Source organism: Tursiops truncatus, chromosome 5, assembly GCF_011762595.2.
Source record: "Tursiops truncatus isolate mTurTru1 chromosome 5, mTurTru1.mat.Y, whole genome shotgun sequence".
NCBI classification, from domain to species: domain Eukaryota; kingdom Metazoa; phylum Chordata; class Mammalia; order Artiodactyla; family Delphinidae; genus Tursiops; species Tursiops truncatus.
This window is the reverse complement of record NC_047038.1, coordinates 108,519,863-108,544,584: the sequence shown is the minus strand read 5'-3', so window position 1 is coordinate 108,544,584 and position 24,722 is coordinate 108,519,863. Positions and strand designations below refer to the sequence as shown.

Here is a 24,722-nt window from a genome sequence, read left to right as displayed (position 1 = left end):
AAATATTACATATATGTGTGTATATTCTACATATATGCATATATATATATATACACACACACATAAATGTATTAATTTGTAATCACATACACGGAGGGGAGTGGGGTGGGGAAAGGAAGGGAGAGGAAGGAGGGGAGGGAGAAAGCTCACGTAAAAAAAGGCGGGGTGTATAAAATGTTACCAATAGTGAATTCTGTGAGCTATTTTTATTTTTGCGATTTTTTCTAAGTTTGAAAGTATTCCCAAATAAAATGTTTAAAAAGTTGTTTTTTTAATGCTGAGTATGAAATTATATTATAAAACGTGCGTGAGAAATAAATGCCCCACATAGAATGGTGATTACTTTCAACACATTACCTTTAGAATGGGAGGAAAGAGAACTGGTTTTTGCAAGGTTTCAATTCTTTTTGTAATATTCACTTAGAAAAAAAACCTGAGGCAAATGTGACCATTGTTAAGATTTGATAAAGCTAAGTACTGATCATTATTGCTTTATTCTCTACATTTTATCAAAAAAATTTTTAATGTACACGGTTGGAAATAAAATATTTTTAGTAGGACATAAGTAAGAGAAGAAAAGAAACATCCAAAACTGATTTAAGCCAAAGAAATTCTAAAATGCCTCAGGAAAATCTGAGACATACATTTCCATGTAAAATAAAAATCAAGTATCACAGTCATGGCATTTAATTGAATATATTCTTTAATATTGTTAACAGTAATGCTAACTAAATTTGTCTTTGCTTAAAAATAAAAAACATCAGAATATCTACTTTGTAGAAAGTAACCTAACACTTATTTGGAATATCTGTTAATAGAAAAATGGCCTTCTTTTTCGTATTTACACAGTATTCATACAGCTATTCGTTAATTCCTAGCATTTGCAAGTTCTTTGATATCCATCCTAAAGTTTACTTTCTAAGCAATTCTAAAACAGAGTAGAAATAAGTAATGCTAGGAAAGCATGAAGCAATCCTTCTCTTCTTTTTCTTTCTTTTGGGGGAGAGGTCATTTTCTAGTTACCATAACTAAGGATAGTTGCTGATTTACACAAAATTTTTAGTTGGAAAAAAATTTTTTGGACATACATCAGTTATTGGCAAATCACACAGACATAAATACCATAGTAAGCAGTCATTTACCAGGTATCACCGGGCAGAGTTGCATGAAAGTGTCCATAGGCAGAACAACCCCCACCCGCATCCCAGCAGAGATGCTGAGTGTCAGATCGACTGCCGCTGCAGGTGACATGGTCCAGTGCCAGGAACAAAGGCAGTGAGGGACTGGAGGCACCTCTTCCCAACACCATGGTACATCACCAGCAGCAATGGTGCTCGTGAGGGGAACCAGGAGAACACGGTTCCTCTGTGAATTCCACTTCCAGTCACATATTGTGAGCGCATTAGTCTCACTTTTCTTCTGCAACCATCACCATTAGTCCCTGGCAGAAATAACTTCCAGCTGTACCAGACAGCACACTACTGTGATAATTTAAACAAACATTAAAAACGAAAAGGTAAATAATATACTTTCTAAACCGCCTTCTTTTTTTTCTATTATAAAAAGTCTCTCTCCTTCCACCCTTCCCCTTCTCGTTACAACTAACCTCTAGAGAACATAAACTGCTCTGGGCAAGCAGTACATTATCATAAGGTTTCCTTTTTTTTTTTTCCCCCTGAAGTCAGTGCATCAAGGCACTTTAAGAACTTAAAGAAAGAAATTAAATTATGAAAAATTGCTCTGAAATAAATCAGATCAGCCATCTGCAAAATAATATCCCAGGTAATAACTTGGTAAGAATATCCAAATTCCAACCATGGTGATTGGGGTGAATTTTTATAGAAGTATGACGTGATTAACATATTTAATCAGCGGTGCTCTGTTTAAAGAAGGGGGATGGTCAACACAGATTATAGAAGGGAAGCACAGAAAGTAAGAATTTGGCAGTGTGTCCTAAATAAACCTAGAAGAGAGGTTGTTCAACCACATAAATATGAATATTATGATTTTTGTGGCAGGCACTCTATCTCTGTGTTGGAGACAGAGGCATCAGGCTAACATGGCCATTGAGATTTCCTTTGGAATTTACATGTCATTCCATGAGGGCAGGGGGCCTTGTCTGTTTTGGTTACCTCTGTATCCCCAGAACCTAGAAGAATGTAAGCACTGAACAAGTATTGTTCAGTTAATTATGATCATCCAACTGTCTTTTATGCTAAATCAATATTACCATACAGTGATTTTTGCTTGTATTTGGATTCCCATACAGTTTTGGCTGAGAGAGAAACTGCTGGCCAGAAAAAAGAAATCTGCTGGTTTCTTTGATGGTTAAATTCCTCATGACAAATACTTTTGCTTTATATGTTACCACTTGCACATCTGTTTAGTGCAAGTTAGTAACTGAAATATTTATCAACAGTTGGCACATGAAAAAAACTAAGTCTGGCTGCCTTTGTCAGGCCGCTCCTAAAATTTTCTGATTTTTACTGATTTTACATTTGAATCTCTTCCTCTTAAATTAAAAATCTTGGTCTTGATGACATGAACACAGTTACTCATTTGCTTGATTTACAATATACCCATAATAGTTTCAAAAGAAATACACCAATATTACCTAAGTATAAGGCTAATAAAAAAGGTTTAAGATATTTTCTGGTTCTTTTGTCCATAATACATATCCTAGTAGGGGTATACTTATCCTATTAGGGTCATTTATTCCAAAGTCTTTTCAATTTCATTGGATTTTTCCTCTTTTTGATCTTATTTTTTAAGTTATATAAAACATATAATAATTTCAAAGTCAAAACTATTAAAGAAAATAGATTCCACTTGTGAATATGACATTTCTTACTTTGGCCAGTGTAACTTTGGAAAAGACACCTGTAAGCTGGGTCAAAGGATAAATAGGTAACCTTGCTAGAGATTGGCAAACTTCCCTTCATTGTGAGTGTGTCATTTTGCATTCCCATCAGCAATGTAGGAGAATGCCTCTTTTCCCACAGCCTCATCAACAGAGCATCTTGGTGAATTTTTTGGAATACTGCCAATCTGAAAGATGAAGATGGAATTTCAGTACAATTTATATTTCTCCTATTATGAGTGAGGTTGAATATTTTTTTCCATGTGTTTAAGGGGAACTAACATTTGTTTTCCTGTGAATTGTTGCTCATTTTTCTATTATATTGTTGGGTTTATTTTTCTATAATTTTTAGGAGTTCTCTATAAGTGAGGTTCCCTAGCATTTGTCTAAGTTTTAATTCTCAAATATTTTTATTCAGTTTGTCATTTGACTTTGCTTCTGATGCATTTTGCTATGTGAAAATTATCTGTGTTTATGTAATCAAAAGTGATCAGTTCTTTTGTTACCTTTGGGTTTTCAGTCAAAGTTGGGAAAGTTTTTCCCACCCTCAGGTTATATAGAAATTCACTAAAGTTTTCCTCTAGCATTTGTTTTACCTTTTCACATTTAGACATCTAGTCCTTGGTTTTTGGTACAACAAATAAAACTAAGGTTATCTTTTTTCATACAGCTAACCCATACCATTTATTATAAAGTCCATCTTTTCCCCACTGCTTTGAGGTTAGGATGGGGGTTTACATGTTCTCTTCCCTTAACCAACACTAAGCCACTAGGATAGTATCAGTACAAAGTAGGTACTCAAGAAGTATGTGATGAATGAATAAATAATTGTGCCTTATTTATTAACTGTACCTCAGGAGATTCTGATGCAGATTATGTTTTCCATACACCAAACTTTTAAGATACACCTCTGTAAAAGATACAGTTTACACCTGAAACCAGGATTCTATATGCAAAAAGGCATAGAAGGTCCACTGGGTAAGGAGAATAATGCCAGTGAGTCACATGTGTACGAAACCAGATTGAGAATGGGTTGTAGAAAGGCCATAGGGTGGTATGTAGGGGGTTTTAATGAAAAGTTTAAAGGAAAATGAGAGTTTTGAGAAGAGCTGATTGCAGGGTTTCGTTTTATTTTGTTTTCTGAGGTGGTAGTGGTAAGGATAAGGTTATGAGCTTTACAATATAGTTTTGTTTAAATTTAATAGTGGGGGTCACCAGGGCATCCCTCAAGCTTTTACCTTGCCACATATGCATAAAATAACATAATAGGTCAAAAGAAGATTGGAAACCCTGACAGAAAAATGACAGCTGGCACAAGTAAGAACTCTAAAATGCTAACAGGAAAGCTAAAAAAAGGCAGAAAAATGTGGGTCATTTTAGCTAAAGAACAAAAAGCTCTATGTATCTCAACTTTTTAGGATATCACGAAAAATACCTGAATATTTAACAATGAGTACACCAGAAAAGGCTATTCTCTAAGAGGCAGGGAAATGTGTAATCTATTTCACAAAAAGATTTATTTTCAAGGAAAATGATGAAAAACATTGGAATTTGAAAGTAAAAACTGCAATTGTATGGAAGTTTTTCTTTATGAGAATTATCTCATTCCTGCATGATGCTGAGTATTTCAGGCACTCTTCTATTCATTTCAGAACGTTTCTATCAAGGTAGAGTAGTAAACAAAATTAATAGGCATTTTTCTCCTTTCTTAACTTCCTTAGAAGACATAAGATTGCATAAAACTATAGTTATAATACTGTACAGTGGGTTTATAACATATATAGATGTACTGTACATGAAAGGAGCACAAAATATGGGTAAGGGGATGAAACTAAGTTGGAACAGTCACTATATTTTACTGGAATTAAGCTAATATTAATCTGAAGTAGATTGTGATATATTAAGATGCATTTTGTCCCTAGAGTAATGACTAAGAAAATAACTAAAAGAAATATATAGTAAAAAAAAAAAATTAATGAAATAATATGGTAGACTAGAAATATCTATTTAATATAAAAGAAAAATTTAAAGTAAGAAAAGAGAAACAATAAGACCCAAGACTAAAGAACATAATCAGCAAAATGGCAGACATGAATCCAAACATATCAACAATAGCATTAAATAGCAGAGACTATCAGACTGGATAAATAACATCATCCAACTATATGCTATCTACAAAAGATAGACTTTATATTCAAAGACAAAATAGCTTGAAAGTATAAGAATGGAAATCTATGTACCATGCAAATAGTAACCACAGAGAGCTGGATTGGCTATACTAATATTAAGCAAATCAAACTAAAAAAGTACTAGAAACAAAGAGGGACAATTTATGATGAAAAAGAAGTTCAGGAAAATAGTGCTGAAAAATGCCCCCACCTTGAAAAAAAGATATCAGTTCCTATCACTAGAATCTGGAAATGTTATATATGGAAAAAGGGTCTTTGCAATGTGATTAAATTCAGGATTTTGAGATTGAAGCATCATTCTGGATTATGAGGGAGGGCCCTGCATGTAATCACATGTATACTTTTAAGAAGAAGGTGGAAAGAGATTTCACTATAGACAGAAGAGGAGAAGGCAATGTGAGGACAGAGGCAGAGATCATCTAAAGGGAGTATAACACTGATTTTGGACCTCCGGCCTCTAGAACCATGAGAGAATAAACTGCGATTGTTTTAAGCCCCCAAGTTTTTGGTAATTCGTTATAGCAGCCATTGGATATTAATATATGCACTTAACAGCAGGATTCAAAAACACAGGAAGCCAAAACAGAACAGAAAATAATATTTGGGAACTTCAACATCTAACTAGCAAAAGTTTACAGACATAGGCAAAATCAGCAAAGATATAGAAGACTTAAACATAAAAACTTGATCAACTGACACCTATAGAATACTCAACAACATAAGAATACCCATTCTTCTCAAAAGCAAATGAAGAATTCTCTAACACAGACCACATACTAGGTCATAAAGCAAGTCTCAGTACACTTAAAACAACAGAAATCATACAAAGTATATTCTCCAATCAACGTGAGATTAAATTAAAAATAAAAAACAGAAGGAAATTTGGAAAATTCACAAATATCTAGAAACTAAGCAGTATAGTTCTGAAAAACCCATGAGTCAAAAATCACAAGAGAAATTAGAAAATGTTGTGAGAAATGAAATTAAGCAAACAAAATATCAAAACTTATGGGATGTAGCAAAAATAGTACATAAAGGGAAATTTATAGGTGTAAAAGCCAATATTAGAAAAGAAGGAAGAGGGACTTCCCTGGTGGTCCAATGGTTAAGGCTCCACACTCCCAATGCAGGGGGCCAGGGTTCAATCTCTGGTCAGCGAACTAGATCCCACATGCTACAAGTAAAAGAGCCTGCATGCCGCATGCCACAACTAATATGGCCCGCATGCTGCAATTAAAAAGATCCTGCATGCTGCAACTAAGACCTGGTGCAGTCAAATAAATAAATATTAAAAAAAAAAGAAAGAAAGAAAGAAAGAAAAGAAGGAAGAACTCAAATTAAAAAAACTTGTTTCCTTACTGTATAGCACAGAGAACTATATTCAGTATCCTATGATGAACCATAATGGAAAAGAATATTAAAAAAAGAATGCATATATATGTATAACTGAAACACTTTGCTGTACAGCAGAAATTAACACATTATAAATCAACCATATTTCAATTAAAAAAAATAACAAACTAGTTTCCCAAATTAAGAATCCAGTAAAAGAGCAAACCAAATCCAAAGCAAGCAGAAGGAAAGAAACAATGAATATTAGAGTGAAAATCCAATGAAAGGAAAAAAAAATAGAAACACAACAGAGAAAAAACAATGAAGTGAAAAGTCAGTTCTCTGAAAAGATCAACAAAACTGACAAACTGTTAGCAAGACTGACCAAGGGAAAAAAATGATACAAACTACCAAAAATCAGGGGTGAATGAGGTAATACCACTACCCACCTTAGAGGCATTAAAATGATTATAAAGCATACAATGAACAACTTCACACAAATAAATTAGACAACTTAGATCAAATGGCCAAATGCCTAGAAAGACACAAACTACTGAAACTGATTCAAGAAAAAAATCGAGAATCTGAATAAATCTATAACAAGTAAAAAATTGTTTTAGTAATTTAATATCTTCCCCTCACACACACACACATAAAATGTCCTGACAGCTTCAGTGGTGAATCCAGTTAGACATTTAAAGAAGGAATAATAGCAATCCCTCACAATCTTTCAGAAAATAGAGGAAGAGGTAACACTTTGCTCTATCTCCAATTTCTCAATTTTCTCTCATATTGCTCTATGAGACCAATATAAATCCTGATATTAAAATCATACAAAGATATCACAAGAAAACTACAACCCAATATTCCTCATGAATACAGATGCAAAAGTCCTAAAAAATAATAATTTCTCAACAAAATATTAACAAAAAATACAGTACAGATCAAAAGAATTTATATCATCCAAGGGTGATACACTCATGGAATGCAAGGTTGGTTTAACAACCAAAAGTCAATTAATCTAATATATCATATTTCGCTTTTTGTTTGGAAAACTTTTCCCTATTCCAAGATCACAAAGAATTCCTCCTGTATTATCTTCTAAAAGTTTATAATTTTGCCTTTTGTTTGTTTTTTTATTCATTCATTCACTTTTTACTTTATTTTTAAAGCTTTAATATATTTTAATTTTTGTTGATAGTATAAGGTTACAACTTAACTTTTTTCCATATTAATATCTGTTATGAGTTGAATGGTATTCCCCCAAATTCATAGGTTGAAATCCTTAACTTCCCAGTAACTCAGAATGTGACCTTATTTGGAAATAGGGCCATTACATATGTAATTACTTATGTTAAGATGAGATCATACTGGAGTAGAGTGGGTCCCTAATCCAATATAACTGATGTCCTTATAAAAAGGGAAAATTTTGACACAGATATACACACACATAGAGGGAGGATGATGTGAACAGACGTAAGGAGAGCATAGCTAAATACAAGTCAGCAAGAGGCCTGGAGCCAATTCTTCCCCCAACAACCCTCAGAAGAAACCAACCCTGCTGAACTTTGATTTCAGACTTCTAGCCTCCCAGGACTGTGAGACAATATATTCCTGTTGTTTAAGCCACCCAGTTTGTGGTACTTTGTTATGGCAGCCCTAGGAAACCAACACAATTACTATTTATCTCAGCACCTAAATTGAGAAGTCCTTCCTTTCCCCACAGATCTGTAATACCAACTTTATGATAGATGAAGTTTCTTTATATGTCCTGGTCTGTTTCTGGGTTCTCTGTTCTCTTTGATTAGTCTCTTTCTCCTAATTTCCCTAATTACTACAGCTTTAAAATAATTCATGATATATAGTAAAGCAAGTCCCTCTGAAATCTGTTCTTGTTCTCAGAAAGGGTTGTGGTTATAATTGGCCCTTTACCCTTTGCAATCAGTTTTTTATATTCCAACAAAACGAAACAAACCTACTGGGACCTGGGTTGGTTTTCATATTGCATTTATAAACAAATTTGGGGAGAATTAATAATCTATCAACACAGTACATCTTTTTATTCCCACTTATTTAGGTGGCCATTCAGAACTAGAATTTTCATGGTAAATGATATACAGAACTAAAAGCAAACCAAACAATATTAATTTTAGCTTTTTAAAATTTTTCATACATATCTGCCCCCATTCCCCAGGGCTTTAGATTCAGCCACTGCAGGGAGTGGGGAAGTGGAGGGAAGGATACGCCCATAGTTGAGAATAATTATCACCAACTATACCACCATGACTATTTACATTCTTGGCCATATCATTAACAATGTGTAAAATGAAAAGGCAATTGGAAAAGGAACAGTATGAAAAAAGCATGTTAGCTTCTGGCATTTGTATTCCAAAAAAAAAAAAAAAAAGTTGCTTAGCTCTCTTAAGAAACAGGGTTTTGAATCCCATTTCTTCAGAAAATGGAAACAAGGATATGAATACAGGTCAAAAAAGTGCAACACCTTTCAAACCTCAACCAAACCTTTCAACCTTACAGTGTTTCTAAACACTGTAATTTAGAACATAATATGCTATTACAATAATCTAATTGCTATATCACTACAAATTCAGCCATCTCAAGCTGCAGGTCTTGCTATATGTACATATATAGCACTTTTTCATCAGGGAAAAGAGAGTCTTAGTCTCATCACTTAAGAATTGTAAATTTTCCATTCAAAAGGAAAAAGAAAAGACTGACCTAGTTCATGCATATATATAAGATCTATGAAGATTTACGCTGAAGAGATTTAAATTTTACCAATAGATAGGAAAAGACTAGGTTGGTGGTGAAATAAAATTTGAAATTTTTATTTTTCTCTTAGACAACAATATAAAAAATCACTTTTAATCTGTCCATATATTATCTGGAAAGAAGATAACATACTCATTTAATTTTTCTTTATCTTCTCAAGCAAGTGACAACCCATGCCACCTTTATGAAACAGTAGGAAAGAGAGAAGCTACAGAAGATACACAAAAGCAAAGGTGACTCTAACTGGTAACCTCAGGACAATTCACTAATAGGAGCCTTCCGTTACTAAATTCATGCCACCTCTCAGCCCTGAGAAGCTTTCTATTTCAACAGCCTAAGTTATCAAAAAGGAAGTAACCTCCAAAGAGTAGAGGTATTGTCTGCCTGGTTCACTGAGTCTAACAGTGCTGGTACATAGATAGGCAACTCAGGAAGTACCTGTTAGATGAACAAATTACTTTCATTATTATTATTATAACTTGAATAAATTACACATCCTGTGGAAAAAACAAAATGCTCCACCTCACCAACTTTTATAAACTTTACAAAAAATATTACTGCTGAGAGTATGACTTTCTTTGTCTCTTATTCAACTTAAAACTCAAAGGTTGTAAGAGGCAGTATAATACAGGTCCATAACATCAACCTTATATCATGAGATAATGATAAGCAGTCTGAATTCACACATTTTCATATTATTTGGAAGTATGAGAGCCTGTTTCTCATTTATATTTCTGAAGCAGTATTTGGAATAATTTTTCTTCTGGTCTAGGAAGTATTAAATAAAACAGACCAATCTCTTGGATATATTTAAGACTGCTTTGGTTTTACCCTGATTCCAACTCTTCAGAACAAAGAAAATTTAATTTATATACCTGAAAGAATAATCAGACCTATGAAGGTTTTCTTTCTAAAATACACAGGATATTATCTTCTGTGTATAAATTCGACACTTAAGGCCAACTCATAAATCCTTATTTACATCTTCACTACCTACAGAAAGCTCAAGGAGTAAAATAGTTATAGATAAGGTAGCAGTTACAGGCCTCTAACCACACAAAGAAAATGTAGCGTTACTGGCCACCATCAAAATCATGCTCCTAAAAAATTCTATTCCCTTGAAATAATACTTGGGCAACCAAATACTTAAAAAAGGCGTGCTGGGTATCTTAAAATGAGTATGTCAGTTAATTAAATCTATGATCCCCCGCTACCAATGGAGTACTGTACAATCTGTTATTATTCACTGTCCTATAGATCATCTGTTCTTGGTGCTGGTTTGTTCCAGGAAGAGAGACAGCTGCAACACTATATCCCTGTTCAACCTGAGGACCATCTGACTTTAATTGTAACACACAGCTTGATGTGGCTCTGGCTATGAGAAGCCAAAGTATCGTCTGTAATAATCTGGAAAAGCAGAAACCTGCCAACAGAGGGCTGAAAACAGGGACTTGTGCTGTCTGGCTGCCTGACGGGCTGCAGGAAATATGATTAATGAGCAAGGTATAATGATATCAGGAACCCGATTAGCACCACAAAAAGGTCACAGATCAAAGTAGTATGCATTTCATGAGCTACAATCATTGCATAAAATCTGTGGACTTGAAGAGGTAAACCAAAAAGAGGAGGGCGATAAAACCCTTATGTGATAACAGGCTAACATACATAAAATACCATACTAATAATTTAGTCACTTACAGAAAGTTAACAGGAAAATTTAAAACGAATCAACATGAACTGCACCATAGGAAAGCTTTGTTCATCACAGGTGTATAATAAATATTTTTGAATGAATGAATGAGTTATTAAATTCTTTCCTAAAGGCACATGTAAGTAAAATCAAGTATTTTTCTAATTATGAGTTAAAATTATCAGAGATGTAAATATTTGACTGTAAAATGTTTGCATTTAACTTGCAGTAAATTTTTATGAGTTCTGTTAAGAATATAAGCTTATTCAGAAGCTAAACTATGAAGACATCTGTAAAACTCAGAGAAAGAGGAATCACTGGGACAAATGTTTAATAGCTCAATAATAAGTTACATTAAATGTGCAGTTAGTATTATAAAATACTACTGTTTAACATTTGATAGTCATACAGAAGTTTAGAGCATGAGCAGGCAAAACCAAAATCTTATTGGAAAACAATTTGGTAAGCTGCCACCTTCTTTTCCTTGGTGTCCTTGTGAGACTTGTTCCAAATAGATCTGGCTCTTCTGAGGAGAGGGTACTGAGAGTAGGGATGGGGGTACTATCAGAAGAATGGCTTACTTTATACAGTTACATTTTCTTAATTGTCAAAATATTGTTGAAGAGCTTTCAATATAACTTACTCAAATGTTTCTGCCTCTTAGACCTCTTTTAAAGCAAACACATTAACAAATTTCTTTGTATTTTTAACAATACTAAATATGGTAATGATTAATAGAGTTGGTTCCCTTGAGACTTAAAAGTATAAACTGAGAAAAAATGCTTCAATAATAAAATGATCAGAACATGGTTTTAATTTTTTAAAAAATATATTCCTCAAGAATGGGGATGATTATTTACAACTTTCAAATATTATATAAATATTATTTTATATCTACCTAATAGCAAAAACGTTTATTCACAATAGTGATTCAGCCTGCCATACACTGTCGCCCCACAGTAAGCCCTCAGGCACTGCAGCCACCCCCAATGGTGCAACCCCTGGGACTCAGGAGGGAAAGAACAGGATACTGGCCCCAGACAGCTAAGGTGTATATCAAAGGAATGACTTCAAAGAGCCCAGATTCTTGCATCTTCCCATACATAGAGACGCACTAAATTCATTAATTTGAGATACCTGGTTTTCCTTAATTAACAGTAATCTTTTGATGTTCCAACTACCTGGGCTTGAAGTACTTAGAAAGTCCACTGAATAAAACATAATTCTCAAAAAAAAAAAATGGTGATTCAGAAGGAACCATTAAAAAGGAAAAGACACGCCACAAACTAGGAGAAAAATATCTGCAAAACATATGTTGGATAAAGGATTTTTATGGAGGATATATAAAGATGTCTTACAAATAAATAATAAAAAGACATACAACCCAATTAAAAAACAGGCAAAAGATCTGAATAAATAGCTCACCAAAGAACATACTAAGAGTAGGAAATAAGCCTGTGAAAAGATGGTCAACATCATTAGTCATTAGGGAAATACAAATTAAAATCACAATGAATCACTGGAAGAGCTAAAATAAAGAAGATTGACTGGGCCTCCCTGGTGGCGCAGTGGTTGAGAATCTGCCTGCTAATGCAGGGGACACGGGTTCGAGCCCTGGTATGGGAGGATCCCACATGCCGCGGAGCAACTAGGCCTGTGAGCCACAACTACTGAGCCTGCGCGTCTGGAGCCTGTGCTCCGCAACAAGAGAGGCCGGGATAGTGAGAGGCCGGCGCACCGCGATGAAGAGTGGCCCCCGCTTGCCACAACTAGAGAAAGCCCTCGCAAAGAAATGAAGACCCGACACAGCAAAAATAAATTAATTAATTAATAAACCCCTACCCCCAACAACAACAAAAAATAAATAAAAAAATAAAGAAGATTGACAATACCAAGTCTTTGCAAGGATATGGCAAATTGAAACTTCACATATTGTTGGTGGGAATGCGAAATGGTAAATATATTCTTATCATATGACTCAGCAATTAAACTCCTAGGAATCTATCCAATAGAAATGAAAACAGATATCCACCCTAAGACATATGCAGATATTCTTAAGAGCCTAAAACTGGAAAAAAGCAAGATGTCCATAAACTGGTAAATAAACAAAAGGTGTTATATCTATATGATGGAATACTATGCAGCAACACAAAGAAATTACTGATATATGCACAATATGGAGGAATCTCAAGAACATCATGCTAAGTGAAAGAGTCAGGTACAAAAAGACTACATACGGCAGGATTCCATATATATAAAATTTCTAGAAAAAGCAAAACTAAAAGAGACAGAATCAGTGGTTGCCTGAGACTATGACTGGGAGCAAACAGATACAAGGAAACTTTTTGCAGTGAGGTAAGCTGATTGTGCTGATGGTTACATAACTGTATACATTTATTAAAACTCATTGAATTGAGCACTTTTAAAAAGATGGATTTTATGGTATGCAAATTATACCTCAATAAATGTGTTTTAAAAGCATAGAAAATTATTGAAAGCAAAAACCAAAAAAAACCCCCCAAAACTGCAGAATGACTAGACCTTCTATTGACATCTACGTACCCCTGGAGAAAAAAAAAAAAAAAAAAAAAAAAACACGACCATAGACAACCGTCACATTTAAAAGTTTGACATCTCCTTTAACATCTTTCAGAGCTAAGCTTTGTCTTGGGCTCTCATTTTAATTACAGTTAACTTAAAAATCTTGAAAAATACATGCAGTAAACCAAAATACAACATGTACCTTAAGACTGTGATAGAATAATGTTAGGTGCTATTGCCTGAAGACCTCCTGTAAGCCAGAGAAAATTCTAGGTATTTTACATACATAATTACAGTTTTACACAAATAATTTTCAAATTACAATGAGGAAATCAAGGCTCAGAAAGGTTAAATTGCCTAAGGTCCCATAACCAGCAATGTGAGTTACCCATGATTAGGAAAACTGGTCTAACTTCAAAGCCTACGCTCTTTCCACTCCCCCTGCACTGCTTCCAGTGTATGTAAAACATGAATTTTCGGTAATAATGGGATTACAATTAGGATCTAGAATACTGTACAGGATTAAAATATAATTGTTGGGCTTCCCTGGTGGCGCAGTGGTTGAGAGTCCGCCTGCTGATGCAGGGGACACAGGTTCGTGCCCTGGTCTGGGAGGATCCCACATGCCGCAGAGCGGCTGGGCCCGTGAGCCATGGCCGCTGAGCCTGCGTGTCCGGAGCCTGTGCTCCGCAACGGGAGAGGCCATAACAGTGAGAGGCCCGTGTACCGCAAAAAAAAAAAAGTATATGTGTATATATATATATATATATATATATATATATAAAAAAAATTGTTGGTAGAAAAGGTAAGCATACCAAGAAAACTAAAATGAAATAATTTTCCTTGTTTTAGTAAAATTAAAAACACAATGCAATTTATGTTTCTTTTTTATTTTACTTATTTATTAAATAAATTTATTTATTTATTTGTTTCATTTTTTAATTTTTTGGCTGTTGGGTCTTTGTTGCTGTGCGCGGGCTTTTCTCTAGTTGCAGCGAGTGGGGGCTACTCTTCGTTGTGGTGCGAGGGCTTCTCATTGTCGTGGCTTCTCTTGTTGTGGAGCACGGGCTCTAGGTGCACGGGCTTCAGTAGTTGTGGCACTTGGGCTCAGTAGTTGTGGCACTCGGGCTCAGTAGTTGTGGCTCGTGTACCCTAGAGCGCAGGCTAAGTAGTTGTGGTGCATGGCTTAGTTGCTCTGCAGCCTGTGGGATCTTCCCAGGCCAGGGATCGAAACTGTGTTCCCTGCATTGGCAGGTGGATTCTTAACCACTGCGCCACCAGGGAAGCCCTAGGTTTCATTTTTAATATGAAGTATGATAAAGAAACTACTTTAAAAAACTGAGAATAAAGCTCCCTGATTCTAGGCATTTATGAAAGTTAAAGGCAAAAAGGAAAAGTCATATATTTTTTCATAAAATAATCCAGAACCCATACAACAGAGGACATTAAAGAGTCCACAGGAGAGGATTATGAAGAGTTGGTTGTAAGCACAATGATTATTGCACTTTTCACTTTTTAACTTTTCATATTCTAAATATCAGATGAAGATTTCCTTCAAAAGACAGATACAGCATATAATTTGAAAATCTTGTTTCTATTATCAAAATGTACAATGGCCTTCCAACCTGAACACAGAATTATGTTCTTCTCCTAGTACAAGAAACTCATATTTGAAAAAGTATAGAATTCAATAAGAAATTCACTTATAATCTTGAATCATCATGTTCATATAAAAGTAACCTAAATTCTGCATAAAAGAATAAAAGACACATTATACCTTTCATGTCAATAAGATTTTATAAAGTATATATGGAGATTCATGAACTATTATGTCACTTTTAGTTATCCCTATCAACTACAGTTTTGCCCAGAAGAGCAAGGGTTAATGATTATACCAACACATGAAAGATACTTTGAGAAAAGGCTCATGACAGACAGAGTAGATGATTACTATCTTACCAATCTGTTTATGCGAACAAATTCTTCTGAGGTTTTGGCCCAAGGAGGAAGTTCAACATCAGACACTACTGTCCCATCATCCATCACTCCAAGATTATAATTATTGAAGTTGACAAACATCTCAGGGAGATAATAAAATTCAGGGATCAACTCCTATATAAAAATAAAAGACAATGTCATATTATAAATTGTAGAATACTGACTAGGTATTCATAAAAGGGCTGATCATTTACTATTGTGCAGAAGAACAAAATAAACACAGGAAAGTTTTTACTCTTTTCATATCATAGCCCTATCACAAAGTTCTATTAAGGTAGACAGATCCCATCCAACCAAATTTAAATAACACCTTACTGGGTGGTCACATGCTTTCCTTTAGGACAAATGTTACAAACTCAAAACTCTTATATACCAACATTTGAGTAATATTTGAGGTTTGACAAGACGTAAACAGAGTTTAACATGCTGTAATATCAACAACAGCTTAAACTAGATTTTTTTGAGGTATATGGAATTTTTTGCCAGAAAAAAAAAACAAAATCTTTATAAGCATTAAAATGCTTTGGTCCATCACCAACCAGGAAGATATTCATTGCATTTAGCCACAGTGTAACAGTATGTTTTGCTCACATTTCAAAACATTCAAATTTAGTTTTAGGGTACTAACTCTTATTAAAAGATCAAAAGTTATAATCAGCCTAGAAAATGACCTGCACGAGAAACTAAGTACTATAAACTTGACTTTAATAAGGACATTTAAAATACGCTTTAACAGGATACTTAATAAGCAGAAAAATGCAGCCAGTTAGGTTTTTGTGTACAATAAGCCCCATGTATAACTACTTCAGAGGTCCTATAGATCAGACTTGAAATCCAGTCTTGACATGGGTCAGTGACTCAGTGGTCTTTCAGATACCCCCTCAGGGCCAGCTATGGCAGGCCCGGCTTTCCAAATGGTTGAGTGAAATAGGGAGGTCATCAGATTTTGGACAAGGTCAGTATGAACTCACTAGAGCAAAGAAAAAAAATTCAGCAGGAATTAAGCTATTATCACCTCCATCATCCATGTGAAATGTTCCTTGACTTTGAATCGTACATCCTTTGTTTACAATCACAATAATTAACTAAGCAGGGTAGAAATGAGCTTGTCCTCCAAATGCCTGACAACCACCTGATCACTGACTTGCAAAACATTTAAACTGAACAAAATTAATTTTTTTAAAAGGAAGATCCTGTTAAGTTTATCCATAAATGAAATGATGCAATGTTCATACAACAATTTTAAGAATCTCTTCTCCACAATGATGCATATAAGTCTAATTGACAAAAGACATATTTTATGCAACAAAAAGCTATATTCAATTTGTTTTAGCTAAATAACTTACTGCATGACATGAGTCAAGTACTAAAATAAACTCTTAATAAACATCACATTTAATCTTCACAACAACTTATCACACTTAATCTTCACAACAACTTTACAAGGTAAGGTATCATCTCCATTTAAAACATTAACTAAGGCTCAAAGAAGTTAAGTAATATGCCCAAGGTTATGTAGCTGATTTATGATAAATTTGGAACTTAGATCAAGATTTGTTTAACTCTAAAGCCTGTGTCCTTAATCATCAAAAAAGCATGGGTTCCATTACATAATATATACAGTGCTACACATTTAAAATATGTTTTTAACATATATTCTAAGCAATTTTTTTAAAAAGTAAACAAAACCTTTTCATTCTTCTATGATAAGAAAACAACTGGTTCTCCTGAAAAAAATACTTTATTTATATATGTGTATATGTATATATACTACACATATAGGAAGAATTTTTTAAATATGCTATAATTATTATTTACCCATATATAAATATGTCTTTATAACTATCAATTTGCTGAAATATGCATTCAATAATTTCCAACTTTGAGAAAATTTCCCAAAATGTCTTATTTTCACTCCATATTGCTTGTGCTAGTAAAGAGGAATGTTACTCTTGCCAAGTCTTGCTCTACAATAGTAATGGAGGACCATGCCTTCCTTGTGTATTCAAAATCAAAAGCAGCATTTTGGTTTAATTACTTACTTATTCTTTAAATTTCAATAATACCTGCCCACCCGTACCCACACCCTAATGCTCTCACAATTAGAGGATATTGTCCTTCTTTTGCCTGTTATACTCATTATGCTTCTATATAATTCTCCTAGGAATCAAAACAAATATAATGGCTGAAGTTTAGATGTTAGGTTTCTCCCAAGTTTTGGGAGATCAGTCATCTGCATTATAAATCAGAGATACATATTGCACAGTAAAAATATGCAAAAAATATACTCTTTCTTGAGACCATGCCTAGACAGCAGATGAAGACCCAACACAGCCATAAATAAATAAATAAATTTATTAATAAATACATTCAATTAACAGAAATATATTTTGTTTGTGGCCTACTTTATTTAAACACATAAATTTATTATGAATTTATTTTATTTTAATGTTGACAGCTTACTCTAAATATAAATTCAGTTAATTTAACTCAAAATTAAATGGAGCAAAATTACACATAAAATAAACAAGAAATTTGTAATAAAAGATATGAAGAAAGCAATTTTAAATCTTACTGGACTATGTTAAACATTCAGCTGCATAATTTCTGTAATGCTGGGAGGGAGGTAATAATTTATCAGTTTCCATAATTACCATAGATTTTACTTGCAATTTCCTATTAAAGATAGATACCCTATAATTTTGTAGAGTGGACATTATAAAAATATTTCAAAATTAAGATTTTAAACTTTATTAATTAAAAATCAAGCTTAATACTTCACTTGAAATTTATCGAGATAGGAATTTTACATCTTGCTTCTTTATTTTTTACCTCCCAACCTCCCACCCCATACACTTCTCCAATTTCAAGAGAGTTGTCAGGCATTTCCAGAACATTTGCAAGGTCCAGAGCAGAGACCTCCTGAAGACATCCTCTTTTTCTGTCCTTTGTGAAAGTCTAAGCAAACAGGAGATTATGTAAAATGTCTAGGAGAAGGAGTGTCAAAGGTTAATATTTTTAAAAAGACAGAAACCAAAGAAGAGTTTTTCCTCAAGATTAGGGAACCAAGTTTCTCAAAATCTGTAGTCAGCTTTCTTTAGCCTGAGGGCAAGGGGAGGGGATGAAGAGGTTAGGCTGGAACCTAGGGGATGGTAAGTGGTAATCAAGGTCCCTACTTGTCCATATAGTGCCTCTGTATAAATTAGAAAAAAACAATCCTTCTGGGCTAATTCAGCCCCAAGAGAACTCAGTTTGGTAAGTGCAGGTCAGGTTGGATTTGTGCTTCTCCTTTCCTTCAGTCAAGCACCCTTACATAGAGAACAATTTGCCCACCTGTACACAATGGCTTCATGATGGTGCACTTACAGAAGACAGCCCCTTGGCACCAGGGCTTTTGGTATCAGCAAATATTTCTTAACTCAAGCTTAGATAATCAGCAGAGCTGCCAGCTTCTAAAAGACCATGTGTCCTAGACAATGAAGATATTACTAGTGAACAAGATGAACTGAAGATGTGAGAGCCAATTTTCTAGATATCACATAAGCCTGGATCTCATTCAAGCCCTGGGAAAAGGAGGTCTCTGCCCTACCCATCTAATAACTGTGAAAGAACTTCCTATTAGCATAATATAAAGAAGATTTGAATTCAAATTAGGACATTTCTTATATACTTGAGTTGCTGGTTATGAATTTATACATACAGTTGACATGTGAACAACACTGGGGTTAGGGTTCCTACTCTCTACTCAGTCAATCTGAGTGTTATTTATAGTTGGCACTCCTTATCTGCAGTTCCTCTGTATCCCACATGGGTGGTTCCAAATCCATGGATTCAACCAACATTGGACAGGGTACTACTATAGTATTTACTATTTTAAAAAATCCACACATAAGTGGACCTGTGCAGTTCAAAACCATGTTGTTCAAGAGTCAACTGTATTTCAGGGATAAAAAGTTACCAATATATTCACTGACAATTATTTCTAGGAGACAAAATGGTAGAGAGAATTCAGTATGAGCAGTACAAAACTTTTTAAATTTCCCACTATTTAACTGATTATTTGATATAAGCTTTAGGTAGGTATGAAGAGTGATATAGCACATCATAATCACAAAAAGCATTTATTTCATTTTTACTCTGCAAAGAACTGTGTTAGGATCTGGGATATGGAGACGTGAGTGCTACTTCCCCTCTACAGATCAGATCACAGATCTAACAGTGAAAGGATACATTTTTTAGGAGGAAATTGGTTGTAGGCACAAATAGTACTCTAGAATTTCAAAAGAGAAAAGGATGTCTAAAAGTTGGGGTGGTCAGAGAAAGCTTTAGGGAGAAGAACATAATACATTGTACTTCCCTAATATAACACTCATCAAACTGTATTGCTTCCTCTAAATTGACGGCTCCAGGAGATAAAGGACTTTAAGTATCTTGCTCACTGCTACACCTCCAAAGCCTAGACATAGTGAGTGAAACATGTTAGATATTCAGTAAAAATCTGTTGAATGAATCATTGAAGAATGGTACTTAAAGTCAAAGATAAATATTAGCAGAGGGGAAACACAAGAACAGTCCTGACAAGGGGAATATCTTAAGAAGAGGTACAGAGATGGAAACTTGCATATATCATGTGTTTCCAGTGATCAATGAAGAACTATTTAGTTGGTTTAGAGAGGACTATATACATGGAGTAGAAGATAATTTAAAATAGGACAAATGTTTCCAATAAATTAGCACTGAAAAGAAAGATTACAAAGAATCTAATATAGTATAAAGGACATCATCAAATAAAGACAATTAAGTAAAGGAGTATATATACTTAAACCATATGACAATCTCATTGGAAGGAAATCTGCATAAGTAAATCAGTTGATGGGAGTTGAATACCCTCTTAACATAAAATAAACATACTGAACGCAAATGAGGTACACCAACATGTAAACAAAAAGATAAATAAGTATATATACTGCCTGAATTTTACTATGGATGATAGTGACACTCAAGTTATAAGCAGAATTCCGTCTTAATCCTAAAAGCATCTTTCTAAGAACTATGCCTTGATATAACACCAAATATTATAGTTCAGAATTATCTCCTTTGACAGATGAAATTTAGTGATAGAGTCAAAGATTATGTCTTTCTAATACTTCTAATGTACATTTACAAAGTGAAGTATGTTTTATATTCATCAGAACAGAACATTCAGCTCTGGATAAAAAACACATGTTCAGCAATTCTTTAAAACATCAGGGGAAAATGATAAGTAAACAACACTGACAGAGGACAGAGATATTTACAATTCACATTTTCTTCTGACTTGCTGACAATAATTTTAATCACTATCACTTAATTAGGCCATCAGGTCTTAGAGGTAAGTAACATGGTCAAAATGTAGTGTATCATCTCCTAAAATAAAAATTTGAAAGGTTCAACCAGAGGTTATACCACAGTTCAGGATAAGCCCATTGCTTTGATCACAAATCCCAAGGCTTTCATGGCATAATGACAAGGATTGGTTGTGACCACACATATGCTTTAGTTTTCTTTTCTAAGGTACGATCCCCATTGATATGAATGGCCTCTGCAGCAAGGCTGTATGATTCACCTTCTAATAGTCACCAATTCTATCCATTGAATTAAAACCATCACTTCAATAATACCTGGGTAATCATGCCAAATACTAGTCTATTAATCCAAAGAAACAAGATAATAAAACCTGAAATAAAAACCAAGATGCTACTTCAGAGCTCAAGTTAAATTTTTATTTTATTTTTACTAAAATATGAAATCCTGACAAGTCAAACATAAGCATGATAGCAAGGTAACTAATTTAATGTATACTGCTTTGGGGATACCGATGGTAAAAAAAGATGTGAAAGCAAAATTTTAGCTTTTTACATTGGAAAAACTGTATATTTTATGAAGGAAAAAATCCAAAGTAAACTTTCTTAATGAACAAGAAAAGAGTTGATGAATATATATTTTTAAAAAGTATATGTTCTGATACATATTAACTTGCAAGTATTTATTTTGTTAGCCCACAAATGAGAAAATCTTTTAGAAAGTTATTAGAATTGAATTGAACCTATAAGTCATTTTAAATGGACTGCATATCTGAAAGTATTCAAATTGATATTTAGTTTCTCCTTATCGAGTAGCTAAAATGCTATTTTCTTCCTTTAGTAAAAGAAATGTTAACAGCAATTTTTAAATTGGAGAAGAAAAAATAATCTATAATGCTTCCAGACAGATCAAATAAATACTGTATGGTTTTAGATATTAAACTTGCATTTCAAATTCAAAATAAAGAAAAATCATGGATTACAAACGAACAAATAGATAATCTATCTCAATCTAATACAGTTAAGAGAATAACTGGGTTTGCGTCTTATCTATTCAACTTACTGGTCACGTGCTTTTAATTTAATTTTTCTAACCCTTACTTACCTCAGTCGCCTCTTCTAAAACACAGGGTTGTTGTGTGGCTAATGAGATAATACAGAATTCTACATGCACAAAACATGTTACTACTACCACTACTACTACTACTATTATTATTATCATTAATGTGGCCCCTGATAACAATCCCAAATTAGAGACTCAACTTGCCCGATTCTTAAAGTCAGCAGGTAATTCACTGATAGTGGCCATTCTTAAAAGCTTTTAACATAATCCTAAGGGAATTTAATAGAATTTACTTGTAAAAGTAAATATGACCACAAAAATATTTGAGACTTAATAGTTCCTACTAAATAGCTATCACATTCAAAACAAGTTTATTTTTTATTAGCAATGACAGTACTGTTCAACATGCCTCACTTTATGATGAATAATCTCAATACTTTATAGTTCTCTCCTGCTTTCAACACATGTTTTTCACTTCTAAATTTGGACTGGACATCTTTGCTGAACCTTTTGCTGTTCCAGACTCCTATCTTCAAGGAAATTGTAATTTGGGGAGAGATAATGGACATTAATAATACAAATAATGGGTAAGCTGTGACTGCCAGAAGAGAAGACATAAATAAAATGCCCACCTTAAATCTTTTCTGGAACAGTTTGTATAATACATGAGTATGGAGGAGAACAGTTAATATCAGTATTTATAAATATATTAATGAACAGTCTACATTTTTACACTGAACAAAAATATAAGATCACCAGGTCAAAAAACAAATTACAGCTGACCTGTGTACATTTTTATAATTCAGGAAGATAGGAACATTTTCTAAGTGCTTTAAAAAAACGTTTTTTTCTGCCCACTATGTAAGTAGCATAAGAAGAAAAATATTCAGTTTTTCAAGTAATTTTTCTCGAAGAACACACAAAAAAGAAATGGTTCATTGTAGACATAAAGAGTACAAAGTTCAAAGCTAAAAAAAATATAGTACATGGGTACATCGTTTAACCTATTGATGCATGAAGAAAAGTGTTAAAAAGGGTTAAATTAACAAATCTGTAAGTTATGTATAAAAACAAGGATGAACACATATATAGTTCAGTTAGAGTATGAGTGTTCTACATTGTTAAGAGAGCGGCAAGACAGCTTGAGCTGACTCTAATGTGGTTGTGAGTGTGTGTGTGGCGGGGGGTGGAAGAGGGACTGACCAAAAAAGAAAGAGAGAGAGAGAAGAAAGAGAGAGAGAGAGGGAGAGGAAGAGAGAGAAGAAAGAAAAAAGAGGGGGAGAAAGACAGAGGGAGAATGAAGAGAGATAAAGAGAAGGAGGGAGGGAGGTAAAGAGGAAGGAAGGAAGGGAGGGAGGGAGGGAAGTACATATGCCAGAAATGTGCAAAGGATGGATAGAAAAGGGTAAGATTTTAATTTTACTTTCTTTTAGCATTTAAAAAATTCTGAATTATTTAAAAGTTTGTTTGAAAATAGGAAGAATAAATGAAGAAAATAAAACTATCAAATCATCCTAATTTAAGCTTTTTCTCTTAACAAATACATCAAGAAATAAATGTCCAGCAATTATGTTCTACTAACTGTAGCTAAACATTTTCTTATAAATGGCTCTAAAGCTGATGCTATCAGCATCTGTGGAATGTATTATGGTAGAAGACATGCTGAAAGAGGAAAAAAGAAACCTAACTTATCTTCAGATCACAGCCCCTGGGATTTCTGAGGTAGTGGAGGGCAAGTCAAAGGTCTCATGTTTAACAAATCTCACAAGACACAAATAGAACTATTCTCTGATCATCTCTATTTTGTATTATTACTTCTAACAAACAGGTATACACTTAATACCTTTAAGGGTTAATTTTTAAAGCTAAAACTAATTCTTGTAATATTACTGATAGTCACTTATTTTTCAAATATTATTTAGTAACTTCTTAGGATTTAATTGCACTCTATTTACTTAATTTTAAGTATGGAATATGCTGTACTGACCCTTCTGATTTCATAACAATAAAATTTTACATTCATCACTAATGATACACAATAAATTATAAGATAGATTTTATTTTATTTTATTTTATTTTTGCGGTACGCTGGCCTCTCACTGCTGTGGCCTCTCCTGTTGTGGAGCACAGGCTCCAGACGCGCAGGCTCAGCGGCCATGGCTCACAGGCCCAGCCGCTCCGCGGCATGTGGGATCTTCCCGGACAGGGCATGAACCCGTGTCCCCTGCATTGGCAGGCGGACTCTCAACCACTGCGCCCCCAGGGAAGCCCAGAGTTTTAAATTGAATATCCAAGATATAAGCAGTGACAGGATGTCCACATGGACTTCTTTTGTAAAGCTATAACAGTAAAAACTCAATGTGCCTTAATTGTAAAAGTGTAGAAAATTAGAGCATTAACAACTCTTAGTCAGCAGATGACATCCAGCCACCAGTTGTCTTGTGGAGAGGTAAGTCCCCTTCCTAAAATACAAGATGTTAGTAGCCCCATTGGAGCACCTACCCATTGGATTTTGCTGTGCCCTTCTGGCATAAATGGCCATACACTCTCCTTTTTCGCCTCAGATTACCTCTCTGTTTTTCCCAGGCTTTTTCACTGATGCCTCTTTTCTCGATATCTTTATATCTACTCATTCTTTCAACCAATATTTATTGATTTCTAACTAAATGTTCTAAATGCTGAGGTTACCAAATGAACGACACACAAAGCCCCCACCTTCACAGAACTGTAGCTATGGAGACATAACATAAACAAATGAATATATGTACTGTGTCAAATGCTGGCAAGTATTATGTTAAAAAGAAAAAAGATGAAGGGATAGAGAATGATGGGGGTTGGGCAGTGTTATTTTAGAGAGGGTATCCAGGGAAGTCCACTCTGAGGAGGTGACATTTGAGCAAAGACCTGAATGAAAAAA

General features: G+C 34.2%; 1 protein-coding gene across 5 annotated transcripts in view; it reads right to left on the bottom strand.

Moving 5' to 3' along the window:
* Positions 1-24,722, bottom strand: part of LRBA (LPS responsive beige-like anchor protein) — a 727,902-nt gene that overhangs the window by 131,608 nt on the left and 571,572 nt on the right. For 4 of the 5 annotated variants that reach the window (XM_033857307.2, XM_033857305.2, XM_033857308.2 and 1 more), the window contains one exon: positions 15,362-15,514. In XM_033857307.2, the coding sequence (XP_033713198.1) occupies positions 15,362-15,514 (153 nt within the window). Of the gene's footprint in view, positions 1-2,833; positions 3,049-15,361; positions 15,515-24,722 lie in introns of those variants that run through there. The other variant, XM_033857309.2, reaches the window with a different exon arrangement.